We start from the raw sequence: 11,971 nt of genomic DNA, 5'->3' as shown, positions 1-11,971 counted from the left end.
ACCAACATAAGGAGAGCAGTGTGGACATGAGCCACCGCCAGGTAGCTGAAAGTCAACATAAATATGTCGACTTATTTTTTTAGTGTAGACAAGGCCCATGTGTCCTTTTCTTTCCCTAGCTAACTTCTTCTCTTTCCTCTCTCTCTCATTTTTCCTTCTGTCTAATAAGAGTCTGGCTTAGCCAGCCAAGACTGTGTGGTTTGCAACACGGCTGTAAACCTGTGACCCAAAAGAAGCAACTGAAAGAAATGCCCTAAACAGCTTGATGCTGGTAAAGTTTGCCTAATAAGACTGTGCGCTGGGCCTGTTTGTCCAGCAGTGAAGTTCCAAGTGAGAGTCAACACCAGAGATGGAAGCTGCATTTTGTATCTTTGCTGTGCATTTCTTTCCCCTTTTTGTATGTGTTTGTCTTGTTATGGTTTCTAGGTTGCCTTTAACAATAGTTCCAGCCCATCTCAACTAACTTTTTCTCTTTTCCCCAAAAAGGACTGTTAGCTTTAATACCATCTGAAAGACTGACAAACGGGGTTTTTCCTTCTAATGCCCCTTTACAGCCAAAGGGAATGGGCACAAGGGATGGTGTTAAAACGAAAGCCTTATTTAATGCTTTACATTTCAAAGGCTTAAGCCTGTTTTTCCTCCTTTTCTTTTCTGTATCTTTAACTTTAATTAAAAGATGAAAGGATTTTTAATGGGGTGTTTCTGGAAGAGCTAAGCAGGCAAACCCCTCACTTTGGAAGCACTGTTTGACCCAGGACAGCCCCTATATTCCATCCAAATTAATATGAGGACCCCCCTCCCCTCTCTTTTCCCATGGGTCCCCTCCAGAGGATCCCTGCCCCCCCAGGTAACTCTCCCTTTGTGGCACCCCCTCTAGGCCCCTGAGCTGGGACTGTGGAGGAGGAAGGAGGAGGACAGACTCAGAGAGGAGGAGCAAAGACCTGCGGGGAGGAGCGAGTGACACGTGACAGAGGAGGGACTGGGGCGGAGCGAGCGGGGCGAGGGACGGAGAGACCCCGCCCCCGGGCTGCGCTGACATGTAGCCGCGCGCTCTTTGCCCTTTGGCCGGCAATCCCCGCCTCCCTCCCCTGCCACCAATCAGGTAGCGCCCTGTTGGCCGTGCCTGGGTTCCCTGAGCCCCGTGGCAGAGAACCCAAGATGGCGGTCTCCATGGAGCGGCGCTGCCTACCGGCGAGGGGGAACCTGCTCTGCGCCGCGCTGTTTTGTCTGGGCTGCCGCTTGCTGCTCCCTGCCGGGGCCAGCAGCCTGGGGGCAGCGGGAGGGGCCGCTGCCGCCGCCCAGCCGCACCGCCGCTTCGAGTACAAGTACAGCTTCAAGGGGCCGCACCTGGTGCAGGGGGACGGGACGGTGCCGTTCTGGGTCCACATGGGCAGTAAGTACCTGGGGCGAGGGGTGACCTAGGGCCGCCCCCCTATCCCTGTAGTACCGACTGCGTCTGGTCGGGGGGATGCTGGGCCTATTCCCCGCCCCTCCCCAGTATGGCTCGCCACGGCCCCCTATGGCCCTGGGAGACTCCTGGCTCCCTTGTTACGGCCCCGCGGGGGCGCATGCTTCTGCGGGCGTCATTCCCCGCGTCCTACTGGTCCCATCACCGTGCGGGTACCGCTCACACAACCAGCGCCTCAGGCGCCTCGCTGCCATGGACCCAGAGCCTGGTGTAGAGTGTTGGGCGGAGGGTGTGCGATAATCGTAGACCTCCAAAATCATCCCTCTGCTGTCACTGGTAGCACGGCTGCCTTTGTGGTCGCAGGAAAAGTGGGTGAGGAACTCAAGTTGGCTGTTTTTTGTTTGTTTTTTTTGTTTTTAAAAGTTGCCCCTTACAAATTCCTCATCACTGTGCTGAGATGCAGCTCTGAGTCATTGCAGTCTGGTATGTAGTGTAGTGGTAACAATGTTGGTCCCAGGATTTTAGAGAGAGAGAGAATGTGAGGTAATATGTTTTATTGGACCTACTTCTGTTGATGGGAGAGACGGTGTCAAACCGCACAGAGTTCTTCAGATCTGGGAAGGGTACTTGGGGGGAGCATTACATTTGAATGCAAGGTGAAACAGATTGTTTAGTGTATATAGTTAACATGTTCTAAGGAAGCTTAAATTCCTAACTACTAGGATGCTTGGAGTACCTTTCCCAGATGTAAAGTAGAGCTCTGTGTGGCTCAAAAGCTTGTCTCTCTCACCGACAGAAGTTAGTCCAATAAAAGATATTACCTCACATGTCTTGTCGCTGTGGTACAATATGATGTCATTTTGTGGTAAGGCGGAATGTCAAGCCACCTAAAACAATTTTGTGGGAGAAAGACTGATGCGCATGTATGCAAATACTTGGAACTAGTTCAGTGAGAATATGGCATCTGGTTTGTATAGTTATAAACAAATTTAGGGTGTCCATAGATAATTTAAGAGGGTAGCTGGTGACTTTAACAATCACGTCCTTGACATATGCTTCCCTCAGATTTATTACCTAAAAGAAACTTTGATGCTGATGGATTGCCTTTCAATGTGTTATTGTTAATGAATTAAGCCTCACAGTGCACCTTTTAGGCAGGCAAATAGAATCTTTCATTACAATTGTGATAAAGAGACATAAAGGCCACAATTGCCTATCCATAATTAGGCACCTAAATAAGTGGTTTAACTCTTAAAAGCATGCTGAAAATGAAGCTATTAGTTCAGGTTCCTCAGCCAATTATTTTGAAGTGACTTGCTCAGGGTCATGCAGGAAGTTAATAACAAGCCTGATGATAAAGCCAAGCATAAATAACCACTTGATAATGCTCCTATTTGCTGTTTATCGTCTACAGTACAGTACATGCATGTATATGTTAGCTCTTTTGACTTCAGTGCAGGATTGGGAATTTTGGGTTTTTTGGCTTCTTCTATGGATTTAAATAAGTCACTTAACCGCTCTATGCCTTTTCTATAAAATTAGAACATTATGAATCTGACGAGGTTAAGATGCCGTGTTTAATATTTATAAAGTACTCTGAGACTTTTGAATGGGAAGTATTATGTAATATAAAGCGCATGTTGGAATACAAGAACCATATCTTCATTATGGTTTAAAAAAGGGAAATGAAGTTATTGGTTTATTATATTAAAATTTATGTGCCTCCTTTTAAATTTTGTGCTTCAGTCTGCACTTTCTAATTTTGTTTTTATTAGTAAAATTACTTCATTGTCAAAGCAGGCTTGCTTACTATGTGATATGAAGCCCTTTCTATCTTAGTGATATGGGGAAAGTGTTCTTTTGTACTGACAGTTCTATCGCTGATACATAAGCACTTGAAACAAGTACTGGATATTTTATATAAGAATGGACATACAGGGTCAGACCAATGATCCATGTCACCCAGTATCCTATCTCTGACAGAAGCCAGTGCCAGATGCTTCAGAGGGAGTGAACGGAACAGGACATTTTCAAGTGTCCAGCCGCCACCCTGCTTGGTAGTTGGAGGTTTAGGGATACCTGGGTGTGAAGTTGCATCACTGACCATCTTAGCTATTTGGTGCCCTTATCCCCCTTGATCTTATCCAGTTCTTTTTTTTTTAAACCCAATTCTATTTTTGACCTTCACGGCATCCCATGGCAATGAGTTCCACTGGTTGATTATGCTTGTATGAGGACATACTTCCTTTTGTTTGTTTTAAACCTACTGCCTCTTAATTTCATCAGATGACCCCTGATTCTTGTTGTTTACTCCTTCACTTAACACACTTCCCTATTCATTTTCTCCATATCATTCCTGATTTTATAAACCTCTATCATGTCCCCCAAGTCATCTTTTTAAACTGAACAATCCCAGTCTCTTTAATCTCTCCTCATAATGAAACTATTCCATCCTCCTAATCATTTTCATTGCCCTTTTCTGCGCCTTTTCCAATTCTAATATATCTTTTTTTAAATGAAGCGACCAGAACATCACACACATTCAAGATGTGGGTGTATTGTGGATTTCTGTTTGATACTGTGTTTTCCAATTTGCATTACTTTGCACTTATCAACATTGAACTTCATCTGCCATTTTGTTGCCCAGTCTGAGTTTTTTGAGATCCCTTTGTAACTCTTTGCAGTCTCTTTGGATTTAACCATTTTGAGTAATTTTTGTATCTTCTCCAGACTTTGCCACCTTACTGCTCATGTCTTTTTCCAGATTATTTATTAATATACTGGACAGCACTGGTCCCAGTATAAAACCTTGGGCGACGCAGACATTTACCTCCCTCCATTGTGAAAACTGACCATTTATTCTTGCCCTTTGTTTCCTGTATTTTAACTAGTTATTGATCCACAAGAGGATCTTATCTCATAACTGCTTACTTTGCTTTAGAGCCTTTGGTGTGGGATCTTGTCAAAGGCTTTCTGAAAGTCCAGCTACACTAGATCACCGTTGTCCATGTACTTACTGACACCCTCAAAGAATTCTAATAGAAAGATGAGGCATAATTTCCCTTTACAAAAACCATGTTGACTCTCCTGCTCCCTCCCTCCCCCAAACAAGTTGTGTTTCTCTATGTGTCTGATAATTCTATTCTTTACTATAGTTTCAACCAGTTTGCCTGGTACTGAAGTTAGGCTTACTGGCCTGTAATTGCAAGGATTGCCTCTGGAGTCTTTTTTTAAAAATTGGTGTCACATTAGCTACCCTCTAGTCATCTGGAACAGAGGCTGATTTAAGCAATAAGGTACATACCACAGTTTATAGTTCTGCAATTTCATATTTGAGATGGTTCAGAATTCTTGGATGAATACCATTTGGTCATAGTGAGTTATTACTGTTTAATTTATCAATTTGTTTGAAAACATCCTCTATTGACACCTCAATCTTTGACAGTTCCTCAGAGTAGTCACCTAAAAAGAAAGATGTAGGAATCTCGCCTATATCCAGCGCAGTGCAGACACATGCAAAGAATTAATTTAGCTTTGCTACGAAAGCATTGTCTTCCCTGAATTCTCCTTTAGCACCTCCAGTGGCTCCACTGACTTGCAGACTTCCTCTTCTTATGTACCTAATTTTTATTTATTTATTTATTTATTGCTATTAGATTTTATGTCTTTAAGTAGTTTCTCTTCAACTTCTTTCTTGACCTGCCTTATTATGCTTAACTTGCTAGAGTTTATGCTCTTTTGTATTTTTCTCAGTAGGATTTGACTTCCAATTTTTAAAGGATGTCTTTTTGTCTGTAACCGCTTTTTTTACTCTGCTGTTTAACCAAGGTAGCATCTTTCTGGTCCTTTTAGGGTTTATTGTTTATCCAATGATTTAATTGGGACCAGGGGCCACATCGGATAATCTGGATGAAAGAAAGCAAGGTTGCTGCACCATCTAGCAGCCAAAGGAGAAATCTCCCACTTCTGGACCTGTGTGCACTGGTTGTTCAGTTCATACAGAGAGCTGGATAATGGAGGGGTCACATAAATAGCGTTCTACTGTATGCATTTAGTTTGACCCTCTATTATGGTGTTTTTAAATATTCTCCATGCAGTTTGCATGCATTTCACTCTTTTGACTGTTCCTTTTAATTTCTATTTAACTAGCTTCCTCATTTTTGTGTTGCTCTCCTTTTTGAAGTTAAATGCTACTGTGGCATTTTTTTCCCCCTAAAAAGATGTTAAACTTAATTATAGTCACTATTGCTAAGGATTCAGCTATATGCATCTCCTAGACCACATCCTGTGTTCCACTTGGGACTAAACCAACTAAACTCTCCCCTTGTGGGTTCCAGGACAAGCTGCTCCAAGAAGCAGTCATTTAATATGTCTAGAAATTTTATCTCTGCATCTCTTCCAGTTGGAAATCAAATTGTTTAGTGACATGTGGAAACTCTACTTTAAGTAAGTAGAAAGAAATTTTGACTTGGAAAGTAGATTTACTGTACACTGTTCAGTTAATTTCTACATTAGTTGCAGTGATGGTTTAAAGACTTGTACTTCTGGGAGGCAGAGTACTGCTCCAACCATTAGCAGATTACTATAAAATGTACAAACACTTACTGGCTATACATTATTATTCTGTCTGAGTTATTGCATAAAAACAACATTGACTTTCTGTGATGGGATTAAATATATAGGATATCTGGTTCACTCATGGGAATATTTGCTCATTGCAAGCATCGTTGTGCTTTACTCACTCCATGTAGATTAATAGATGTAGTAGTACAAGTAGTAGGGAATACGTTAATTCACTATTTATTAGCTTGTCTCGAAGAAGCATGTTTTTATTACGTTTTATAAAGGACATTAACAGAGATAATCTGAGTGTAGCCCGTTAAGTTTCCTTTAGAATTACAAAGAGAAACTTTTACAAATATTTGTATTACTGTAGCCCCTGGAGGCCCCAACTGAGATCAGGTCCCCATTATGTGAAGTACTGTGTAGACATAGCAAGAGAGAGTCTCTCCTCTCAAGAAGTTACACTCTGACTAGGCAAGGCACCCAAAAGGTCTGTAAACGGAAATAGTAGTATCCCCATTTTACAGATGGACACAGAAAAATTGACTCACCCATGGTCTCTCAGGAAGTCTGTGGCAGAGCAGAAAACTGAACCTTGATGTCCTAAATTCAAATCCAATTCCTTAACCGTGAGACCAACTTCTCCCCAGAAGTTGTCCATTGCCATCCCAGATGAACTTTGAATAAGGCACTCTGTAAAACATAGTGGTAACTTTAGAGTTCCCTTTAATTATAAAATTCTGAATTATGACATAATTAACAATGAAATATTAAATTTAAACATATTACTTTAATTTTCCCTTTTTCAAATGTTAAGTTCTTAAAACTACAATCCAAAAACAGTTGACTCTTCAGTTAGGGACCATCTATCTGCAAAATTGTAGGGTAAAGTGTGCTTACCAAATCCAGTATTTGCTTTATAATTGCATGATGTGATCCTCGTGTTCCCTCATGTTTCCTGTTGATTTATTTTTTTCTTTTTCAGATGCCATACCTAGTGCAGATCAGATTCGAATAACTCCATCTTTAAAAAGCCAGAGAGGATCAGTGTGGACAAAAACCAAGTCTGTATTTGAATACTGGGAGATTGAAGTGACATTTCGAGTGACAGGGAGAGGCCGCATTGGAGCTGATGGACTAGTAAATGAACTTGATTTAATTTTGAAAACAAATTTGTTTTATAAATGTGAATCTTAACTTATGACTTTATTTAATTTCTGTGCACAGGCAGTCTGGTTTACTGAAGATCAAGGATTAGAAGGTCCTGTTTTTGGGGCAGCTGATAGTTGGAATGGTGTTGGCATTTTCTTTGACTCTTTTGACAATGATGGAAAGGTTAGTGAGAAGCAAACCCTTGTAAATAAAGGTTCCAAAATGGTTTTACTTTTACCATCTTGTATTCACAAATGCTTATGTTTTTTGTGAAAAATTAGCAATTTTTATATTGTTTTGGGAGGTTTTTTGGTTTTCAGTCAGATGCAGGTTTTTTAAAAAGAGGAAAGGAAGCTCACAACTTTTCTGTTTTGCAGTTTCCAAATAGACTCCTTTTTGACCAAGCTACATTTAAAAAAAAAAAAAGATGAAGCTTGAAAGATAAACCATGCTGTAACTGATCCTCAGTGAGGACCAGTTTGTTTGCTAAATTTGAAGGAAAAATGGTTTTGATAGTTATACATGTTGAAAACTCTTGTACTGTTTATGACTGATACAAACTTTATTAGGTCTAAAGGTTTATGCAGCAGGAGAGGGATACTAGCATTATATATATATATATACACACAGATCAAGAAGCGGACATTTTTGAAGCTTTACCTGACCACTGCTGCTTCATTTTAGATCCTTCTGCATCCAACTGCCCTGTACTCTAAATATTATGGGATGGCAGTTTTTTGTCTTCATCTGAGACAGTTCAATCTCTCTCATTCCAAATTTCCCATTGGCTTGGAATTTTTTGTCCCAGTATGGTCCAGACCTCCCACATCCCAAGAAATTTTAAAAATAACTGGCCAGACCCTTGCTCCTCGGGCAGCTTTAGTTCTGTTGTCCTCCCTACTCGTTGGTACCTTTCTAGTATCTGGAAAGTGGTTTCTTTACTCCTAAGTGCTTACTACTTTTATGGGCACTGTTATGATTCTTCCGAGAAGTATACCTGTATACCTCAGGAATTGTGAGCTTCTGCATCTCATTTATTTTATGAGTTTAAAAAAAAAGTACGGGTAGGGAGCTATATGTGTATAAAAACTATGTTAGGGCATCATTGAGGTTGCATAGTTAAAATGAGTAACTACTGTATTTCATTAATATTTCAAGTTAACATTGCTTCAGGGCATGTTGTGCATCTGCATCCCTGTTTTTTTCCTTATCTAAATATTAAGGCATTTTTAACATCCTAAAGTATATCTCACAAAATATTCAGAACATGCAGTGTGACTGAGTTGCTTTAGGATCTAAATTTTTGTATTTGTTGAAGATATTTTGTTAATAATGCAGGCTAAGTGAACTTAATAATTCAGTTTTTTGTAATTATTCTAATAAGCAGGTCACCCTAATAGATTCTGATAGTCAAACTTTACACAGCAGACAGACCGGAATAAATTCCTCAATTCTGAAATAGTCAGCACTATCTTTACATATATTAACCACACCTATTAATATACAGCACAGAAGTTTGAAGTCCATAGGTGAGATTTTATGCAGTACCTCTAAAAGGCACAGCACAGTACTCAGCCCAGGGACAGGAGGTAAGGGTGCCTTCAAGCCACTATTATGTCCCCCAATTTTGGGATGGTCTAGGATCCATAGTGGAGCCTGGCATCTAATTTAGGTAGCCTGGAAGACTACCTGAGCTGTGGCATCCCATCACTAGCTGCTTATAGGCATCAATGTTGTCTCCACAGCATTATGTTCCAGAATGTCTCCTACACTGAAATATTTTAAGTGTGTCCTCAAAAGACAACTTGTGGCTATCTTCCTTAGTTCCTGTGCCAGAGGAGTTCTCTCGCTGGCTGGATCCAGGTCTTGTAGATTGTCTTTACATAGCTTTGTCCTCTTAACCCTACATATGGGGAGTGGAGTGTAGATGAGAATCTCACCAGCCCCAATCCTGAAATTGATTTAAAAATCACAAGTTTTTTTTAAAAATTCTGTCTTTGCTTTCTGAATTTTGAGCCTTCGGTTACACTTGTGTCTGTTTCCCATATTTTCTCTGGAACCATGGTAGCAAGAATTTTTTTTTCTTTTTTGAAATAAAAGCTGGGATTCTCATGACTTCAGGAGCTGGAGCTTTAGAAAAAACACCAAATATCACAAGACTTGCGATAATATTATGGGATAATATTGCAACCCTGCTCACTCCATAATCTGATGTTAAGATCTTTTTAAGGAGCAAAAACTGTCTTTTTTAAAATTCTTTTGTTTCTGATTTCTTTAGCTCTTTTCAAGGTATTATATCTCCTTTCACTATTTGTTCACATCTTATTTCCAGACATGACCTTTTACTGAAATCAGTTCACTAGTTAACAATTAACACTGAATGCTTCAGAGTTAGCAGCTCATGTAATCTCTTCTAAAATACTTAAAAACTGAATTGACTGTTCATTATCCTTTGAAATGTGAATCATTTATAAACTTAATCTGAAGTACATTTTAAAAACCCATTCAGTCCCAGTTGAATATTGCCACTTTTAAACTTAAATGAACAGTTAAAAGGTGCTAATAGAGTACTTTAACCGCATTAAAACATTTAGTTCAGATGAACACTGAAATAATGGAATGTGGTTGTATAATAACTATAATTAACCTACAAGATTAACTTTAGCCATAGAAAAACAGAAATAGTAAGGATTTTTTTTTTTTTAAGTATAATTCTCTATAGTCATCACACAAAAAAGGACACTAATGTATTTTGTTGTGTTGCAGGGACACAGTCAAATAGTTCAGGGCCTATAGTTAAAACCTGTTTTTAAAAGATTGCTTAAACAAAACCATTAGGGATTTTTACATGGAGGAATTCCCAAGTACAATTCAAGAACAATGAAAACAGGTGAACTCCAAATTTATATTTCCATTTCAGAATGCTTTCCCTCTTTCTAAGGGCATTTCCTTACTCTTTCTCAATGGAGTACGTTGTAGAGAATGCAAAGAATTTTATATAGAACTCTAGTGGAATAATATGTACTTTGAAGGGAGGGAAAGAATTTTTTCACTTTTTAGGGGCCTCCCAAATTCCATGTTTTTTGCATAGCTAATTCATTTTCTCAACCCTTGGAGGCTTTCAGTTGGCATGGTGTTGCAAATCTGCTCTTATTATATCTTTAGTTTCTTCCAATATTCTAACACCTTAAACCAACACTTTTTCATATATATCTGTGTGTGTTGTATGTGTAGGCTCTTACAAATAACTTCTAAGGGTTTTATCTTATGACTGTAACAAAGTCAATATAGATTCCAAGACCAGAAGGGACCGTTATAATCATCTAGTCTAATCTCCTCCATAACACAGGCCATAGAACTTCCCCAAATACATCTTTTTAGAAAAACCCCCAATCTTGATTTAAAAATTCAGTGATGGAGAATCCACCACTATCCTTGATAAATTGTTCCAATAGTTAATTGTTCTCACAGTTACAAATGTATGCCTTATTTCTGGTCTGAATTTGTCTAGCTTCAACTTCCAGACATTGGATCGAGTTATGCCTTTCTCTGCTAGACTGAGGAGCCCATTATTAAATATTTGTTCCCTATGTAGATTCTTACAGAGTGTAATCAAGTCACCCCTTAAACTTCTTTTTTGTTAAGCTGAATAGATTGAGCTCCAGGAGCTCAGTCACTGTAAAACATGTTTTCTAATCCTTTAACCATTCCTATGGCTCTTCTCTGAAACCTCTTCAATTTTCAACATCTTTCTTGAATTGTGGGCACCAGAACTGGACACTGTATTCCAGCCATGGTCACACCAGTGCCAAATTCAGAGGTAAAATAACCTCTCTACTCCTTCTTGCAATTCTCCTCTTTATGCATCACAGCATCACATTGGCACTTTTGGCCACAGCGTCACACTGGGAGCTCATGTTCAGCTGATTATACACCACCACAAATGTTTTTCAGAGTCATTGCTTCCCAGGATAGAGTCCCCCATCGTGTAAGTATGGCCTACATTTTATTACTAGATGTATACATTTACGTTTATCCATGTTAAAACACATTTGCTTGTGTTTAGCTTACCAAGCGATCAAGATCTCTCTCTATCCGTGACCTGTCCTTTTCATTATTTACCGTTTCCCCCAATTTTTGTGTCTTTTTTGCAAACTTTATCAGTGATTTTGTGTTTTTCCATGTCATTGATAAAAATGTTAAATAGCATGGGGCCAAGAACTGGAAACAGGCCCATTCAATGACTGTCCCCTGTTTACAGTTACATTTTGAGACTTATCAGGTAGCCAGTTTTAATCCATTTAATGTGTATCATGTTCATTTTATATCATTCTAGTTTTTAATCAAAATCTCATGCTGTACCAAGTCAAATAAATTCCTTACAGAAATCTGAGTATATTATGTCAACACTATTACCTTATCAACTAAACTTGTAATCTCATCAAAAAAGATGAGTTAGTTTAAAAGGACCTATTTTCCATAAACCCATGTTGATTGCCATTAATTACATTCCCTAATTTAAGTCTTTATTAATCAGGTCTTGTGTCAGCCACTCCATTATATTGCCCAGGATCGATGTCTGACTGACAGGCCTATTATTACTCAGGTCTTACCATTACCCTTTTTCAAAATTGGCACAACTGTAGCTTCTTTCCAATCTTCTGGAACTTCTCCAGTGCACCAAGACATATTGCAAATCCGCATTAACAGTCCAGTAAGTCCCTGAGACAGCTCTTTTAAAGCTCTTGGATGCTTGTTATCTGAACATGCTGATTTAAAAAATGTCTAAATTTAGTAGCTTTTGTTTAACATCCTTCAGAGATACTAGTGGAATGATACGTCCGTCCT

General features: G+C 39.4%; 1 protein-coding gene across 1 annotated transcript in view; it reads left to right on the top strand.

Annotated features, from left to right (window-relative positions):
* The first annotated feature begins 933 nt into the window (after window positions 1-933).
* The window catches only part of LMAN1 (lectin, mannose binding 1), a 32,561-nt gene continuing 21,523 nt past the window's right edge, over window positions 934-11,971 (top strand). Inside the window, exons 1-3 of the mRNA XM_067545468.1 lie at window positions 934-1,393; window positions 6,957-7,111; window positions 7,199-7,306. Coding sequence (XP_067401569.1) covers window positions 1,159-1,393; window positions 6,957-7,111; window positions 7,199-7,306 — 498 coding nt within the window. The 5' untranslated portion in view covers window positions 934-1,158. The remainder of the gene's footprint in view (window positions 1,394-6,956; window positions 7,112-7,198; window positions 7,307-11,971) is intronic.

The sequence above is a fragment of the Emydura macquarii genome, unplaced genomic scaffold, assembly GCF_026122565.2.
Source record: "Emydura macquarii macquarii isolate MOO-44397 ecotype Brisbane River unplaced genomic scaffold, CSIRO-AGI_Emac_v2 contig_1045, whole genome shotgun sequence".
Classification (NCBI taxonomy): domain Eukaryota; kingdom Metazoa; phylum Chordata; order Testudines; family Chelidae; genus Emydura; species Emydura macquarii.
This window is presented reverse-complemented; position numbering and strand designations above follow the sequence as displayed.